At 39.5% G+C, this 19,761-nt stretch overlaps 1 protein-coding gene across 8 annotated transcripts in view; it reads left to right on the top strand.

Moving 5' to 3' along the window:
• The window catches only part of OSBPL6 (oxysterol binding protein like 6), a 111,091-nt gene that overhangs the window by 36,956 nt on the left and 54,374 nt on the right, over positions 1 to 19,761 (top strand). For all 8 annotated transcript variants that reach the window (XM_049806303.1, XM_049806294.1, XM_049806339.1 and 5 more), the window contains one exon: positions 11,864 to 12,101. In XM_049806303.1, the coding sequence (XP_049662260.1) occupies positions 12,000 to 12,101 (102 nt within the window). In that variant the 5' untranslated portion in view covers positions 11,864 to 11,999. The remainder of the gene's footprint in view (positions 1 to 11,863; positions 12,102 to 19,761) is intronic.

Raw genomic sequence — 19,761 nt, 5'->3', positions numbered from 1 at the left:
GTGCATTAAGAGAAAAGGGATTTTTTTTTTGGTTGTTGTGGATTTTTTTGTCACTGATTTGCTCTGTCAGGAAACTACTTTTGAGCAACTTGCCCGTTCTTATGCTCAGTGTAATTCCAGTCAAGGTATCTTAGACTTTGCAGGAACTTCAAAATTGATTATTCCATCTCATGGTCTTTTCAGCCATGCCTGTGATTCCTAATGTTTTTGTAAAGTGCCTGAGACCTTTTTGGTACTTCCTTGACATGAACAATAACAGTCTATTTTTCTTTCTATCTTTCTAATGAAACCATCACTTAGTGAGGTGCAAAGAAATTCAGGTAGTAATGAGATAAAAAAAGTGACTATGATGTGCTCCTGCTCTTCCATGGAAACTTATGTTTTAAATATATGTGCCAGTAAGAGAAATTTCTTTAAAGCAGTAAGAAAACCAAATATTAGCAGTGATCAGAATATATATTTCTGTAGACTTGAATAACATTTAACAGTGTTCATACAAAAGATCAGGCTTAATAAATACCTAGTGAGATATGAAGATAAAATTGGAGACCCTCAGCTAGAGATATTAATGGGGTGCACCAGAGATCAGGATTAAGAAAAAAAGAATTTTATTCCTTTTAGTTTATCCATCTTTTTCTGGGTTGATTTGGTTTTTTTTGTTGGTTGGTTGGTTTCAACTGTGGGAAGGGAGAGGGAGAGGCTTCATTATGATCTAGCCTGAACTCTTACCATGTAATAGGACATTAGACTGCCCTGAATGAATTCCTGCTTCCAAATCAGCAGTGATGGCTGAGCTTTGGAATATATTAAAAAAAAATAAATTAAAAATCGCAGTCTTAATCTGAAAATGTCTTTTTATACTCCTACAAACATCCATTGTAATCCTCAGTGTATTTTATCAGCGTTTAATTATCTTCACCATTATAAATCTGTGCCTTATTTCTAACCACATATTTACCTCTTCTTTTTGTCCTGTTTGATTTTTTTATACCTTTGAGAAGGATTCTAATAATAAATTCCTTCCCCTCCACGTAGTGGGCTATAGATTGTCATCCAGTGACCCTTCAATCTTCTCTTTGACAAACTAAATAGTTTGACCTCTATAAATCTTTTATTAGTAGTGATGTTTTTCAATCTTGTCGTTATGCTCATGGTTCTCTCTTGAACCCATTTGTGGATGTCTTTGAAATGTTGGCAGCAGAACTGGACACAGTGATTTAGTAGCAGTCACAGAGGTAATACAGCCTCCCTATTCCTTCTCGGTATTTCCCAGATTATATATAAGCCATTAACTATATTATCCTGTGCAGCTGTGATCCACCATGACACTTACTGTTTGTCAAGCTAATTGCTTCCAAGAATAAAATTTCATCCTGTTTTTGTTCCTGGATGTGACCTTCCATTTAGCACCCCAAAAATTAGGTTCAGTGGAAGCTCTGAGTAGTCTGCCAGTTTTGTCTCTCCCCTCTGTTCTTCGTGACCTGAGCAAACTCCATCAACTAGTCTTGTATTTGCTCCCATAAATACATTGCATTTATATTGAGACAGCGCTGATTTTTTTTTTTGTGGCATTCTCCCTACAAGCATTTGATGATAACGCTCTTCAAAATTCAAAATAAATAAAATAGGCAGTTCTTAATTTGCTCAGAATCAAACTTTTACTTGGTAGGTTTGAAACACATAGCAAAAATGTAATGTTTGTGTGGTAGTGGAAATAAAACATGCAGAGAAACAAGAGATAGGTTAATAAAAGAAGGGCAGTAAAATGCAGCCAGACATGGATTTCAAGGGCCACAAGCACCTTTTAGGCTCCTGCACTCTGGAGTATTAGTACCATTTTTCTGAAAACATTTTGTAGCCCTTTTATAAGGGAAATCAGGTTCCTTGCTTTGGATCACTGTCCAGCTGAGACACTAATTAAAAAGCAATTTAAGAATCTATTTTTCCTTTGTCCAAGTTGCCCAGTGGTAAAGAAAAAATTCGTTACTAAAATAAGGAAAAAAGGGAAAAAAGAAGTTGCTTTTTTTTTTTTTAAAGAGCTTGTTGAAAATTGTGAGGGTTTTTCCCATGAAAAAAGTCAGGATACACAAAACATTTTTTATTCTTTAAAGCATTTCCTGAGTTTCGATTAAAATTGTCAATCTCTTTATGGCTTTTTTTCAAGAACTGAAAAATGCAAAGAAATTTTGATGGAAACAAAAATCCCCCAGCAATGTTTTCAGTTTAAAAAAAAACCTGGAGGGATGGAATAGTATGTGTTGGGGGGTTTTTTGTTTGTTTTTTTTAAAAAAGTTGTTCTAGACTTATGTTAGTCTAGAAAGGATGATAATGTCCACCAGTTACTTTTCCCTGTTTAATGTTTAACTGGTACATATCGCATATTTGTGTTTATGTATTTGCAAATATGTATACAAGCTTAAGTCTCTGCTCACAGCATACAAATGCATACAACACAGGTTGATATTGCTGCCTTTGTAGTATGCAAACAATTTCCATGCCATGCAAATCAAAAGTATTCTATTACTGTGATAGCCTGAGGAACATGGAACAACAAAGACATCCCAATGAAAATCCTAGGGTCACTTCAGCTATTGAGGCAATCCTCAGAGACTGCAAATGAGTTGAGGGCTTATTTTGAAATTATCATTTAAACTGGAGGTTTGGGCATACTGGAACTCCACTAATTACCACATATGCTTCAGGGCTTCTGGAAGGGTGGAAAACTCTGCTTAATCGTGTAGGCAAGCAGAAAATAGGAAAGGCAGACGTTGTACTGACCTCTTCTTGTCTGAATCTGATTATCTGTTTTTTGACCTCATCCACCTATTTGAAGTAGTCTGTCATAATTGTGTATTTTACAGATATATGCCCATGCAAGTAATTTTTTTAATATTATTTTTGCTTTTTATATTATTGAGACATACTTGGACTAGCCACTCAGAAAAAAAAAAAATGATTGCTTGGTGTTAAAGAAATTGTACCAGGTGTAAAGTGTTGGGGGGCACTATGTACTGTTAAGGATGACATGAAAATAAGAGTGTCTCAGTGATGTTTGCTGATACTGCAGTCTCCTGTGGAATATGCTGTTTAAGATGTAGAGACTACATACAGAAGTCGACCTTCTTAAAAGCAAAAACCCCACAAGATTCCCACCCCCCAAAAAAAAACCCCAAACAAACAAACCACCATTTAACCACCAAAGCAGAGCCTAAGGAGTTTAAAACCCACCGCATTTAATAAACTGAGTCACTGTTTTGGGAAACACCATGTTAATTCATTTTAATTTCTTTGATAATTCTTCCAACAAATGCTTGTTATGGGAGGTTGTTAAATGTAGGGCTGTAAAACATGACATCTATGAAATATGTTTCTTTTTTTTCCATTACTCTTGCTGCATTATTGACTATCAGTCAAGGAGAAGAGGTAGCCTAATTAAGAATAGTGATACAGGTTTAGACTTTGCGTATTGAAATAAACATAGTGTCTTAGCCAATTAATTCTCTAATCTTGAAAGAATTTACAGGAAATTGCATGTGTAAAATGGGTAAGTACTGCTTTGTCTATCATCATATAAAATAAGACATAAAATAGCAAGGCTTTGTTTTTTTTATCAATTGAGTTTAGTGGTTGCATTGCCACAATGTAAATCTAGTTATATATTTAGCTAAATTAGCAAAGTAATTGATAAGGTGAAGGAGATGAGTGCCCACATCTAACCACGCAGTAAGCCTTGTAAGTGAACACGAGATCTCAGAGTTCTGCTGAAGCCCAGCAGTGGAGTGGTTGTAGGAGGGAGGCTGAGTGCGTGCCCCATCACCCTGCAGCAGAGAGGCTGCTGGTCGACAGTATGATCTTGGGCAGGTCATCATCACTGCTGCACTTTGTCAGGACAACTTGCAATTTCAATGATCATAGAATCATTTGGGTTGGAAAAGACCTTTAAGATCATTGAGTCCAACTGTAAACCTAACACTGCCAAGTCCACCACTAAACCGTGTCCCTAAGCACCACATCTACACATCTTTTAAACACCTCCAGGGATGGTGACTCCACCACTTCCCTTGGCAGACTGTTCCAATGCTTGACAACCATTTTGGTAAAGAAATTTTTCCTAATATCCAATCTAAACCTCCTGTGGTGCAGCTTGAGGCCATGTCCTCTTGTCCTGTTGCTTGTTACTTGGGAAAAGAGACTGACACCCACCTCACTACAACCTCCTTTCAGGTAGTTGCAGAGAGCGATAAGGTCTCTCCTCAGCCTCCTTTTCTCCAGACTAAACAACCCCAGTTCCCTCAGCCGTTCCTCATAGAACTTGTGCTCCAGGCCCCTCACCGACTTGGTTGCCCTTCTCTGGACACGCTCCAGCACCTCAGTGTCTTTCCTGTAGTGAGGGGCCCAAAACTGAACACAGGACTCGAGGTGCGGCCTCACCAGTGCCCAGTACAGGGGAACAATCACCTCCCTGCTCCTGCTGGCCACAGTATTTCTGACACAGGCCAGGATGCCGTTGGCCTTCTTGGCCACCTGGGCACACCGCTGGCTCGTATTCAGCCGGCTGTCAACCAGCACCCCCAGGTCCTTTTCCACCGGGCAGCTTTCCAGCCACTCTTCCCCAAGCCTGTAGCATTGCATGGGGTTGAAGGTTGAAGGCCTTTAGACAAGATCTTAAAGGTCTTTTCCAGCCTAAATGATTCTGTGATCACAGAAATTGCAAATTGTGCTGACCAAGTACAGCAATTTGGTCTGTATCAGAGCTCCTCTCCGGGGGTAATGCTGGACTTGACTCATTTCCTACCTACAGCCATGTTCTAGATCCTCCTGTGTGATTTACAGCAGTATTTAGGCATTGTATGCATTGCTGTATATAGTATCAGATTGAGAATTTCTATATGCCAATGTTGTTATGAATGCCTGCAATTACACATGTACGTTTGTTATCCAAACCTTGAACATGGAGCTTTTGAAAAACTTGAAAGGAGCAATGGTAACGCAGTCATATGAATTCTAATATCTATTTAAAAAACATTTAGTGCTGGTAAGATTTCCCAGTTTTCCTGTAGCACCTCATTTATTCCTACTCATAAATATTGGACCTGAAACTCATCAGTGGTCCCCTTAGATCAACAGTGTTGTTTTGGTACCTATCTAGGATATCTGGTCAGAGGTCTAGGACATGTGATTTTTGATGACTACTTTAAATATTGGCCTTGAAAGTTACTACTGGAGCAATTGTGCTACTAAAACTGTGCTAGAAAAATGTGGGAAATTGGTTTTCCTGATGGGATTTACTGATTTTGACTTAAAAGAGAAAAGGTTGCTCAGTTTTTTTCCCTATTGCCAACATGCCAAATGTAATCAATAATTTTCCTGAATCTAGAGTTGGCCCTTTATTATTTCTGACAGGACCTGCAAATCTTAAAGCAAATCTTAAAATAAATTGATTAAAGCTTTTTTCCTAAAAAGTTGGTGTTTTGCTAAAACGATGTGGTGGTTTCTCAAACAATGGCTGTAAAGGGATTGGTTCACTCATTCATTTTTTTTTTTTTTTTAAAAAAAAAGGCTTATTTCCTATAAATGGTCTATTAAGTCACCACAGCATTGCTACCACACTGACATGTTTTATTTTCATTATATTCTTGTGTTTGAAACATTCATGTACTGTAACAAAAGCATTATGATTTTCCTGCATGGAGGGTCAGCAGTAAAGGGGGCAACAGGCAGTTACATATTTCTCATAATATGAGAACAAAGGTTGGCCTTCACTGAGTGCTCAAACATTGAATGACCATGTTATACAGCCACAGAGCGCCACAGAGCACCACAGAAAACCTCTTCCCTCCCAAATGAAAAACAGCCCCATATGGATAGATCAGTGCTTGAAATATGCCGGTGACAGTCACATATTTTTGGTTCATTTATGTCTAGAGACTCGGTTCTGCACCCTAAATTGTCTTCTCAAATTACTCCAATACTGCACAAGAAATTAATCTATAAAGTATTCTGGGCATTCTTGCAGAAAAGACTCAATCAGAGTGAGAAAAAACATTTATCACAGAAGTCTCTTATTTGAATCCAGACTTCATTTGGAGTTACCCATTGAGAACTTCCATTTATCTGTTATGTGACCTGCAGGTTTATTTGTAACTCTGGATTTACGCAAGTCATATATTTGTATGTTTTCATCACTTCTACTAATAGCTTTTTCACAAATGATGCTGCAGTTGGTGCAGTTGCCCAGGCTCAGTGGAACATCGTCAGATTTTGGGAGAGGACAGAGATTCCCTAACCAGTGTCAATGGACTTGTCATATAGTGGTGTCTTGTAAAGCGAGATAGCTGCAATGTCGATACCTCTGATGTTGCTAATATTTATTTCCACAGGCTGCTTCTCTCCTCTGTCACCCATTTATTTTATGCAGTTTACACAACTTGTGTTTCCCAAGTCTTTGCCCACTTTGCTCCCTGGTGTACTGTCTCATTTCATTCCTTCTGTATGTATCTCACTCAGACCTTTTAATCCTGTTAACTCCCCTCCCCCCCAATAAAAATAGTCTTTCTCCATTCCATTCCTCCCCCCTCCCTTTTTTTTTTTATTTTTTTTTCTTTAGCTAGTAACATAAAAATACTCAATTTTAAAATTAAATTTCAGATAATGACAATCTGTGCAACTCCAGATATAATATAGTTTGTTCAGTGAAGAAAATGAAGAGTAATGGATTTTTATATGGAGAGTCAGTGTCGTCTTCACTATTTTTATACTACTGAATAGTCCAGTCTACAGAATTCCCCAGAAATACTTTTAAGAGATGTTGAATCAAGCATATTATTGTAACCTGGGATAGAAGGTGATGAGAAATCAGTAAGTAGCTCTTAGTGCTTCCTTGTCTTTCAAACTATTTAGTGTAACATTGATAAAAAAAATAATCACGCTACATCTTGTTACTGGATTGGTCATTCATTTTGATGCATCTGCAGAGCATTTTACCTTTCTATATACATCACCTTATATAAAAAATATGTAAATAACTTAGAAGAGAATTTACTGAAGAACCATTAAATAATTTTTATGATTACTAAATTACAAATGGTGTTTTAAATACAAAATAGTTGAGATGCCAGTGGAAAAAGTTGAAGACAAAACTCGCAGCTAGGCAACTGGTACTTGTGATGAGCGAAATCTATCTGCAGCGTCTAGTTTTCATGTTCCAGGAAGTCTGTCTCTTCTTACACACTGGAAGCAATGAATATATTTCCTTCTTTGGGAACTCATGGCAAAGCAGCTTTCAGGCAAGCCAATGCATGGCCACATTTGATGGGCTGATTCAACTTATGTTCCTAAACTGACAGGTGGTTTTGAGCAGTTCATGAGGGATTTAGTTGGTGCAGTGCAAAATGCAGCCTACAGGTCAATGATATTTGGATAAACAGAAATTAATAACCAATGGCTAATACTGTTGCCCTTGGTTATGTCAGATAATGCCATTCTTTCTGAGTTGTCCGACTGAAATAAATTAAAATACTTTCTGGTTGAAGACATATTTGCTGTGAGGTAAAGGGATGATAAAATTGGCCTTATACAATGAGTCAGATGTTTTGGTCTTTGTCAGGAAACAGTATCAGAACAATTGCACAATTACTAGGGTGACACCCCCCACCCCCTTCAAACTCAACATCATAATTTTTGAATGTGTTTTTGGATTTTTCTATTATTTTCTAGAAACAGTCTACCATGGTATATGGCTTGCTTCTGTTCCCGCTGAAGTCAATGGCAAAATTGCCAGTGACTGATGGAAAAAGCCCCTGAAAAATGTCTCAAAAGCATTGGTTTCACTTTGGTAAATTGAATTTATTGGCCAAAAAATTAGATTTATAATTGTTTGCTTCAATCTTAGTTACAGAGAGACTGGCATCTCTTTACATCAATTTCACTAAATTTGTTCCTTCTGACATGCTCTAAAAAAGATGTATTACCCAAATTTTAAGCCAAAATTGGAAGATAAGCTCTTAGCAATATAAAGAGAATCCAAATTCAATGTACAAGAACAATGACCAAAAGCTCAATGCTACCTCTTGCTAGTTTACATTAATATTTTTGTTTTGCTTACAGCGCTTGTTTTCTCAAATATCCCACTTGCCTTTTTTTTTGACTTTAACCCTGAACTGTTCCTTTATCAGAAATTTCTATGTATAAGTAATAGCAATTTTGTATTGAAGTTATTGTTGCTGTTTAATAGGGCAAGAAGGAATGTTTGCTTCTTGTAGTGTGAAAGGGGGTGGATTAGTTTTATATATCTTTTTGGGAGACTGCTATCAATAAATCAGTGTGGTTCGAGCAAGCTGTTGGTTAGGTTCAGCTCTTAATGCTTGCGCATGCCACAGAACCACTGTGGAGTTTGGCTCAGGTGTAAGCCACTTTTTTTTTTTTTTTTAAATACCTTTCAAAAGAAAAGCCCATACTTCACAGAATCTTAAACCTGGCAACTATTTACAGAACTGTTTTTCTTGTGTACTGCTTGCTAGCATTGTGTTTGCTTCTTGCAACAGCACCTCTGCTTCCTGAGAGCCTTAAAAACACGCTTGAAGTGCTAGATCACTGTCCTCCTGTGCCAATACTAAACATCAATTTTTCCACATGAGTCAACTGAGTGAAGTTCAGATGTTTTAAAAAGAGTTTGGTTTTCATTTGCCCGAAGGCTGCTCTGCTAAAAAATTTTCAGTGACCTCGTAGCTGAAAGTGACTGAAAATTTGTCCTTTTAGCTATTAAATAACTCAACTGTTCTGCACAGCTTTGTGAACCTGGATTATAATTTTTGTGTTCCAATTTTTGTAACTTGATTTTTGATTTATATGAAAATTGCATAGACCTTGAGATGTCACTGTTGGCATACCTCTTCGACTAAAATTTGCCTGATGCATTTGTAGGATATGAAAATGTTGTTAAACTAGATCAGCAGTCCCTGGTATGCTAGGATAGAAGGAAAAGCCTCTCTTTGGGTGCAACTTCATTTCTCTCTGAAGTCTTGAAACAAATGTGCTGTGCAGCTTGTTTCTTTCTTCCTGCAACCTCTGTCTTGTTGTAGCTGGCTCTAGCAGCTCCAGCACAATCCATCTTCTTAGGCTTTTTCTAGCAGGAATTTGTCATCCTGAAAAGAATAGAGAATTTGCTGAGATGTTCAGGCTGTGTGGGCAGCTTTTGCTGGTGGAACAGCCGTGTCCTCCCAGTCATGCCACCAGGATGCTATGTGGGCTCTGTGGATATTAAGTGGGATCTGTCATTCTATGGGAGACTCCTTGATGGAGATGGAAGCTCATCCATAAGATATGGATGAGATTTGTACTTGCAAAAGTGTTGATAACTAATAAAGTGAAGTCATTCCACTTTCCATAGTACAGCAAGCAGAAAAGATGTCTGTCACATATGAGTCATCATAGATCTCAGCTCCAGCAGAAGGGTGTTTGTTAGGGTGCAGTATCCAAAAGCTGGTGGCCACAACACACAGCATAATTAATTATTTAGCTGCCTTTGTGTGAGTATCTGGATTCAGGATGATATTCTTGCATGGATATCTGTTGTGACTGGAGAAGCTAGAGCTCTGTCATCATAATTTCTTGAGCCTGCAGTCATGTCTGAGTGTTAGTTAATGTATTTTTGTCCTGATCTCTTTTAACATTGTGCAGGACAACACCTTTCTCCATGCCCATCTAAAGCTAGATTTGCTGTACTGACCCTTGGTGTGCTGTCATCACAGTGTATATGGAAGGGCACTACTTCAAAATTAGAGAGAGGGCGGTGGAGAAGATAGATGCTAGCGGCAAACAGATAACATCATTCAGAGAACTATTTTATCCAAGGTTAATGGAAGATCAGACACAGTATCTATCAGCTGAAGCAAGATCAAAGTAATCTGTTAAACATTGAGAACTATAACTCCGTTCCTGAACTGTCGTGATGTACTGGTGATGTACCTGCAACATTTTGATAGTGTTTGACAGGTAGTATTTGACTATTCATTAACACAAATGCCTTCTGTGCTGCTCTCAGTATCTATTTTTCTGTTCTTGGATGGAAATTAAAAGTTTGGGTGGAGAAAAGTAAGTGAGAGAAAGCATCTAATACTCGCAAAGAGGTAATACACATACTAGCGGCTGAGTAAACAGTAAAGAGGATGGCCCCTGTGGCTGTGGTGAGTTAGCCCTGGCCAGCAGCCAAACACTCACCCAGCCGCTTACTCCCCCCTGCCTCAGGGGCATGAGGGGAGAAAATGAGATGAGAAAGCTCATGGGTTGAGATAAAGACAGGGAGACTGCTTATCAATTACTGTTGCAGGCAAAACTCAGCTTAGGGAAAATTAATTTATTGCCAATTAAAATAGATTTGGGTAGAGAGAAATGAAAGACATTAAAACAACACCTTTCCTCCCATTTTTTTTCCCAGGTTCAGCTTCGCTTCTTCATTCCTGACACCTCTAGTCTCCGCCTGCCCTGAGTGGCATGGGGCAGGGGGTGATGTTTGTGGTCAGTATGTAGCAATTTTTCTTTGCCACTACTGCCTTCTGACACTTTTTCCCCTGCTCTGACATGTGTTCCCCACGGGCTGCAGTCCTTCAGGGAAAAATCTGCTCAGCATGGGTGCTCCACGGGCCGCAGTTCCTTCAGGACTCCTCCTCCTCCTCCACGCGCTGCAGGGGAGTCTCTGCTCTAGTGCCTGGGGCCCCTTCCCTTCCCCTTCCCCTTCCCCTTCCCCTTCCCCTTCCCCTTCCCCTTCCCCTTCCCCTTCCCCCTCCCCTCCCCTTGTTTTGTTCCTCCTCCTCTGCCTTTATGGTGTTTTCTGCCCTTGCTTTCCCCTCCCCTCCCCTCCCCTCCCCTCCCCTCCCCTCCCCTCCCCTCCCCTCCCCTCCCCTCCCCTCCCCTCCCCTCCCCTCCCCTCCCCTCCCCTCCCCTTGTTTTGTTCCTCCTCCTCTGCCTTTATGGTGTTTTCTGCCCTTGCTTAAATACCTTTTCACTGAGGGGCTCAGCTGTGCTCTGCGGTGGGGCCCTTGCGGAGCGGGCTGGAACCAGCTGTGTCCACCTTGGGGCAGGTCCACCTCTCCTCGCAGAGGCCGCCCCTGCAGCCCCGGGCTGCCAGACCTGGGCACTGCACGCAACATGGCAGCCCAGCGTATCTGAGTTAGGCCCTGGGTAGCTCCTGCCTTCATCAATACATTTTTTTTTGTACCTGGGATTCAAGAAACATGCTGAAGTTTTTGTCCAGATGAAAAGATTAATACCCCCTGGCCACAGTCTTGTGGCTGAAAGCATTTTCTGGTCAAAACATTTTGTATTACCTTTCAGTCATTTTTGAGAGGAAGGTATGAGCGCATGGTGAGCTCTGCACCATCTGAAAGGTGCTGATGCGTGAAACTGGGTTGTCTACCCCTTCAGTGAGGCCACCATCTTTGAAAGAGGGACCTGCTTTTAAAAACCAACTTGCAGAGTCCTTTCTAACTGCAGGATTTTTAAGAAGTACGGGTTATAATGGGGTGTTCAGTGGTATCTGTGTTGTACAGGCAGTCCTAAGGAGTTACTTGATAATGTTATGATATTATGCAAGATAGGATAATGACCCCTTGTCTTTGCCTGAGAACTGTAAATTCCTTAAGCCTTTCCGTAGGGGTTTTTTGAAATAATGTAATATCACCTTCATCTTCTGTGAGAATGCAGACCAATGTATTTGTGTTTGTAGTGGATAGTTGCTAGGAAGGGAAGTAAAAAACTGGGAGACGTGTTGGATTAAATAGTGACTGTCAACAGATTTCTTTGCTGCAGAGCTACTTTGGAGCGAGGGTGTTTATTCACTCTTTCTCTCACATTTTTCTTTATTAAGGTGCAGTTCAGCTGAGATTGAATTCCTCCTTGGCTGTCCATAAACTGTGAAACAGAAGGATGCGGAAGACTATCCCTTGCCTTTTTGTACATGAGTGACAAGAGCACAAGATAATTACTACAAGTTTGCTGCAAAGATGAGTTCAGAGGAGAAGAGCATATCTCCAGCTCACAAAACATCCACTCCATCACATAGAAGCGCGTCCTCTTCATCATCGTCTCAGAGAGACAGGAGGCAGGTAAGGAAAAGACTTAGACGTTTGTAACATCTGGTGAAATGATTCATTTATTCCTGGCTGTTACTTCTTGATAGCTCTGAATTTACTTGCTTATAGCACTGGATGATATCACTATAGCTGAGAACTGTTGATTTTTTAAAAATTTTTTTTTTCCCCACTTTCTAAAGTGGTTTGAAAAAAATTCAGAAGCAACATGGGCACTATGTGTAGTGCTGGAGTGGGAAGGATATAATCACATGGACAAATAGGAAACATGCTCTGAAGTCTTTTAGGAAGTGGTTTCTTTGGCAGCATGAACCTACAGTTGCTTCAAATTGTTTCGTGCCCTCTGGGAATACCTCTTTTTGTAAATCTAACTACAGAGATGTATTATCTTTTTACAAGGTGATATTTCAATTCGATTTAAATATCATATTATTCATCCCTTTTGGAAGCAGCTAACATTTTAAATATTATATGGTTTACTACAGATTTACACTCATTGTCCCATGTCATATAGTACCAGTTCAGTTATGTTAGACTACCATTTTCAAAAGACCCTTGTCTATGTGGATGTAATACATCTTGTCCCTAGGACCCCTTTCAGATGAGGGCTGTATTATTTTCCCTCAAAACATCTTAGGCATTCCTGTGGGTTTTTGAAGGCTGGGTGTACAGTCTGGCCTCAGCATCAGTGGGAGCACTTCAGAAAGTATCAGAGCTACCCACTAGATTCCAGATAGTTGTTACATGTATATTTACAAATGCAAAGGTTGATACTGAAAATTTGATTAGAAGAGAAACATACTTTAAAACCTTGATCCATGGAAACCTTGAACACTAAATCAGCTTCTACGTTAGTTTTACACCATCATGTTTAAAAAAGTATAAAATGTAAGAATATGACAACTTTATAATTTAAAATGTTGTGAAAATATTTTCATTAATGCAATACTGGCTTCTTCTCAGCTTGACAAGGAAAAGAGACAGGAAGAGAACTTAAATAATTGTTTTCTGTGGTATGCTTTTACTTGAATGGCTGTAGCTTAAGAACATTTTCCCAACTACTTGTGTGCCAGCTGTGACACTATTTTCTCAGCTGCTGCTGAAGTAGTTTTTTACCTGACTTATAGAAATTTTGAAAACTGATAATTTTGATGAAAACTGTAACATTTGCAGCTTTGAATGTAAATAGTCTCACCATAAGGTATATTTAGAATGTTAAACCAGGAGAAGAATTCTGATGTGTGTTCAGTAACAGGCAGGAAATGTGTCTGGTTTTTTTTAAAATAATTTCCATTGCTATTCAGTGAAGCCAAAAATGATGTTCTCACAGGTGATAAATATTTTCCTTTTCATGCTATACAGGATTTGGGATAGCTGGACTCAGTTAAGTCCTGGTTAGCATATGATCTCCTCTTAATTTTTCATTACTTTTGTCTGGAGCAAGACTTTCACATCTTTTGTTTAAAGCATCAGTATATTTTATCTCCTGCATTTAAATCCAAAGAAGGTGAATGCAAGACTTGTAGGAGCTGCTGAGCTCAGCTAAGAGCATATCCTCTGAGTTCTCTTTGTAATTAGGTAGGTTGGTACGATCATGCAAGTGAGGATGAAAAAAATTACCTTTTGGGAATACATTTTAACATAAATCTTAATGGCTACCATATCTGTTACCATAGCAACGGAGTAGAGCAAGGTATACCTGTCATCATAATGAAATGGATGCTTAACTTTAAGTCCATATTTGGTCACTGAAACATGAAACATGATTTTAAACTAATGCTGAAGAGGTTGATGGTGTGATGCATCCAGAGCCCTTTTTGATCCAATAATGTCTGATGATGCTTAACAAGTATATTTAGGCATGTAAATGTGGACTGGAAAGGCTACTGCTAGGCATTCTTTTTTTTGCCTCAGTGTTTTCAGTGTTTAAGGCAGAGAAATATCCAGGAGAATGAATTGATGGGCAATTTCTTCTGCAGTGAAACTGAGCTACAGCATGCAACACAGCGTGAAGTGCAATGGTACTATATCCAGGGAAATAAACATACAAATGTTTCCTTTGTGCATGTTGACACAGTAAATCAACCAGCTCCATCATACCATATATGATAACAACCGTATATCTATTTTCTTTCTCTACTTGTGGCATTATTTGTATATGTTTTGGTTTTCATAGGCTTTCCCCAAGTGCAGTGATAGCTAGGGGGTAGAGTATTTTGGTTCAGGGGCTGTTGGGTTTTACTTTGAAAAGGCTTGAAGATTCTGTCTTGCTGCCTCCTTGGACTCTTCATTGCAGCTAGGAGAAAAGCACCCTTACTCAAGGGGTAATATGTATGGATATGGAAAGTGATGTGACTGGATGAAGTGTCAATGTAGCTTTCATTGTCATAAATGAGGATAACACTTGATATTTCTAGATGGTTAATGACTGAAATCTTCTCATCATATAATTCTTGTCAAAGTCATACTAGCAATTATGGAACAGTTTCCCAATAAATTACAGCGCAGGAGGCTGAATGACTGTGAACATGACTATGATATATTATTTCAAGGAGAATGGAAAATGTCATGCTGTATATAATGCTGGCATTTTAATGTAGCTTTCTTATTTGTGCAATATACATCACCTAAGAGAATTAGCAGTCAGCAAAGGCTTTGACATGGCCAATCTGCAGGCTCCATGACTAAGTGATTGATAAATGAACAGCCTACTGAAGCTAGCAATAACCAAAAAAATGGGTTTGGATTTTTGTTGTCCTAGGAACTTTAGTGTCATCCATTTTTGTCAAAATTGTGGTTAATTTGGACTCTTAGATACAAGAAGGCCCAGGACCAACCTGTTTTGTTTAACCCCTGAGCTGAGCATGGTGGCAGGGCAGTTGTGGTGTCCTTGATAAGGAATACTTTAGAATGGAGCAACAACAGTTTTTTCCTACTGTGGAGCTGTTGCAGAGTGTAGAACCTGTCATTTCAACTGTCAGGGGATCTCCCTCAGAAAACTAAGAGTCCCCATACCAAGGTCAGCATAAAAACTGCAATTTTGACAGCCTTTTTTTGTGGGCCATGCTGGAAAGGGAGATTCCTGGTTTTCATCCTTTGTCAAAGTCGGAAAAGGCTAGTCATATTCTGTTGCACAACAAAAAAGAGGAAGACAGCACTGTTTTTAGAAAGTACAGCTGAATATGATAAAATCATATGTTGTGTATTCAGTTTGATTGGGTGTAAGCTCTTTGTAAGTATTCCATATTTTATTTATTGACTAAGTATGCAAGTCATACTGCAGACTGTAATACGTTATATATTCTCTGCAATGCCTGGGTGGTAGTATTGTGCTGAGAAGGCAGAAAGAAGTAAATACATTATAGAGTTAACAATGTGCAGTTTGGTAAATTGGGACCTGACCCCAGGCTATTAAACAGAGGGAGTGATGTAGAAGGAGAGTAATAATAATGAAACTGTGAACAAAGGAGAGAATTTGACTTTTCTGACTACCATCTAAAGGGTAGCTAATACATGATGCGAAGTGGATTTAGCAATGTCTGCTATTTTATATGCGAGGATTTCTCTTCTAATGTCTCAATTTTCTTTTTATTCTTTTAGTGGGGAGGGATGATTAGCTGTTACTTCTTTCTCTCTCTCTTTGTCAGATTGCTGTTTCAACAAATCCTTGGTTCTTTTCCCACACAGCAAACACAAAAGGAGAAGAGCTTTTAGTCCTGTTGCATTTATCCTTGTGTGGTCACCTTTGTACTAGGAGAGCTTTCTTATTTCAGATGACTATTGTCTTTCAGCCATATGTAATGAGTGAAAGATAGGGGCTTTGAAGGAAGAAGAAAAAAGATTTTCCAATCATCCACTTCTGAGATTTTAATGTGTTTGTTGTTTTTTTTTTCTTTCTGTAAAAGCAATATTGACTAGTAGGAGAAGGGGTGTACTCAAGAGATGCAGAAAGGGCTGAGTTTGGGGTGAAGATGTTTACCTGGCCTTGAATTTAGGAGCAGAACACAATTCCAAAGTCAAGGCTCTGGTCTTGCCTCAAGGTCTGTGCTTGAAAATGCCTAGTCAGCTTTTTATAACCACTATATTTTAATTGTCAAAGTAGTCTCCTGAAAGCAGTATTTCCTAAGGCGTGTATCACCATTTCGTAGATATAAAGGCTTTAATGATGATGGAAGGATCAAGTCATTTGTCTGCAGCAACTTTAACCAAACCTTAGTTTATAGAGTGACTGGAAGACTATAAAAAAGTTACTGCAGTAGGTGAATCTGGGGGTCAAATATATGGTAGCTGAAAAAAAAGGCTAATCATAATTATTTGGATATAGGGATGCAGTAGAAATCTAGGCCTCCCAGTGCTATGCACTGTATTAAGCACATAATAAAAGGGAGTCGCTAGCATGAAGTGCTAATTAGATGAGACAAGCATAGATTGGGAGCAGAAAGAGAGAGGTGACTTGTCTATTGTGTCATCAACTAATGATGAAGCATAATAAGAAGAGATGCGCATAATAGGAAAATATCATGGGTTTTGTGTTAATTCTAGTTTCATGCTTTCAGCTAATGTTAAGAAGAGTAAAAGTAGAATTATGAAGGGAAGTGTCTTGGCTAAGAAAACAACCATCAAGTTTTTCCCAGGAGATAATGAGCTGCAGGGACCATCCGGTTCTGTGAAGCTAAGTTCACATGGGCAATCTGGATGCCACAGCAAGTGGGTGGTGCAGGAGGGAGAAGTAAGAAGTGCCAGGAGTGGAGTGCTTGGCTGTGCAGTGTAGAAAGCAAAAGGTACCTGATTTAGAGAGTGAGACTCTTGGGTCAGGAAATGAATAGGTGAAAGAAACAAGTAGGGGAGAGAGAACTAGGTGGGCCAAACACTTTGTGAGGTTGTAGGACATGAAACTAAGAAGCAAGGACTGGTTTGTAAGGAGAACAACTGGCTGGAAAAATAAAGGCAGAGTAGAGAGAAAGAAAGCAGGGGGAGAGGTGTTTCTTTGTGATCAGGAGTATCTGGGAGAGCTGGTTGATGTGTAGAAGGGAAAAAAAAGTCACAAACAATCTTTCATTCTAACTGCTTGATGTTTAAGAAGCTCTTCTTGTGTGGTTATTCTAAGCAATAACAGATTCACTTTTTACCTGTCCAATGAAAAAGCAATCTAGTATTTGAGACTGAGGCTACTTAATGCAAAATGCTCTCTAAAATGAGAGACCTGCTGTTGCTATTGCTTTGGCTCCTGTTGCTGCTACAACTTTCCTGGCAGCTCAATGGGAAGTAGCAGAGCAGCAGCAATGGGAAGGTTCATGGCAGGAGCAGCTGTGGTGGTAGTAGCTATGGGATTTCAGCCACTAGTGTTTTTCCTTTGGTAGGCTAGGTTGGCAGGGTAAGGTCCATCATATACAGAGATCCATCTTGCCTGCTGGTAATTAAAGTCCTTTGGAAGACTCTCTCTTTTCATTGTCTAATTTAATTTAGCATTTTTGGTGCTTTTCCTGGGAGATTGAGAACAATAAGATGTGTGAGAGTTTGTGAAGAAATAGGAGGGAGTGTTCATGCTCATGTAATTTAATTTATTGGTTTTAATATATTGAGATACCTCAAACTCAACTTTCTTTAAGACCAGTTATGATCAGTGACACAGTATCAAGGATGCATTATAGATTTCTGCCTCATAAACAATGACAATATAATTGATTGGGATATTTACCGTGCTTGCCTATCTGTCCAGTGTGCCTTAGACAGTGTTGCTCATACAAGGTTGCAATATAATATAACGTAATATATTCCATGTGGAAGAGAAGTCTGAGGACGTTTACATCCCTTCTTTATTCTTAAATTGAGTATCAACCTACATTCTTGCTCACTGCTGACAGCCTGATGTGACATCTGGAAAAAAATTCTTGGTGGCTACCTGTAAATTTTACTTGTTTCTGTCTCTCTGTGACTTTAAAAGAAAGAAAGGCAAGGATGGACAGTTGTCTAGTAGTTAAGGTACAGACCTGAGAACATGGAGCCTTATTCCTAGATTTGGTCTTTAGCAAAGCATGAACTTAAGAGTGTTTTTACTTCCTAGTAGTTTGTGAGAATTATTTAAGTAATAATTACTAATCTCTTTGAGAGTTTCAAACTGAAGATGCTACTAATATTACAGTGATGTAATTCTCTTTTGCTCTCTTTCCTAATTAACTCTCTTCACATAATACAGTTGAAGCAGCATTAGAGCAGGAAGTGTTAAATAAGTACTTTAAAGGCAGCAACTCACTGGAGCAAGCAAATGTTCTGAGGAAGCCAAAGAATGAAGTGGCAAAATTGTTCACAAAACCGTACAATTATTCTTTAAATTGGTTAACTCCTGCTGCTCTACAAGATTTTTTTTTATAATTCTGTGTCTTTAATAGAGTTTGAAAATGTTCCTTAGGTTCAGGAGGTAGTGGGTCTTACTTCAGTAGCTGAAAAAATGTCTGAAACAATGAATAGAGTAACTTATGAAGCTGTAGGACACCCATGTGAATGTTACCTTAAGTTCAATGCCATAGCACTTGTCTGAAATGAAATCATAAATCTCAGGCCTGTTAGATTCCTTTTTCATCACTCAAGTGGATAACAGTGAATTACTTGATGAGTGAACATTTACATGTGGCACAATCAGACCTTTAGAAGAAGGTAAGGACTTTCAGAGCGAAGCTCTCTGGACTAGGTTTTGTCCAGGGACAGGGTAGGAACCCATGTCATTAAGACTCAGAGGGATTGGTACAGACGGACCTCAGAGTTGAGACAGGCTCCCCCCGAGCACCAATGCTGTTGGGTGCATTGAAAGTGTGAGGCATCGCTGCTCCGGCACTGGGAATCCTTGGGGGCAGGGCTGCTGGCATATGTTGGTAGCAACACATGCCCAGGAGCCCAGTTCATGTTGGATGCATCAGGCTTGCTGTCTGTATGTTGTGAAGCCAACCACAGGCATGCAGCAGATGTCCCTCATCTTGTGCCTGTATTTCTGCCTAGAATTTACACGATAGATACATGGCAACCAGAAGAAGTATGTCTGTGTGCATGTACACTGGATGGGCCCTCTCCAATCAAGAGATATTTGGATGAGTGCCCCTGCCCTTGGTAATACTGTAGTGGTTTGGAGACAGGGTCTCCCAGAGTACAATCCTGGAGATTAATAGAGGGAGATGCTGCCTCTTTCTAAGAAGGACTTGGCCTTAAAGCTGTTGAAGAAATAAAATGGGCTGGAGCAGTCAAGGAGAGACAAATAGCCTGGTCTATAAGGCAAGCCAGCACAATGTCTGAAAGAACTGTGAGGAAAAAAAAAGGTTGTGCAGGAGGCTTGATTTGATTCTTGGCAGTGATAGTGTGCATGCCAGGCTGTTCCGTGGGGCCGTGTGTACATGTTCTCTGAGCTTCATAAACATTGCTGTCTGAGTAATCATAGAATCATAGAATGGTTTGGGTTGGAAGGGACCTTAAAGATCATCAAGTTCCAAACCCCCTGCCATGGGCAGGGACACCTTCCACTAGACCAGGCTGCTCAAAGCCCCATCCAACCTGGCCTTGAACACTTCCAGGGATAGGACATCCACAGCCTCTCTGGGCAACCTGTTCCAGTGCCTCGCCACCCTCACAGTAAAGAAGTTTTTCCTAATTACTAATCTAAATCTACTCCCTTTCAGTCTGAAGCCAT

The sequence above is a fragment of the Accipiter gentilis genome, chromosome 1 (assembly GCF_929443795.1).
Source record: "Accipiter gentilis chromosome 1, bAccGen1.1, whole genome shotgun sequence".
NCBI lineage: Eukaryota > Metazoa > Chordata > Aves > Accipitriformes > Accipitridae > Astur > Astur gentilis.
The sequence above is the reverse complement of the archived record's forward strand: the minus strand, read 5'-3'. Positions and strand labels throughout refer to the sequence as shown.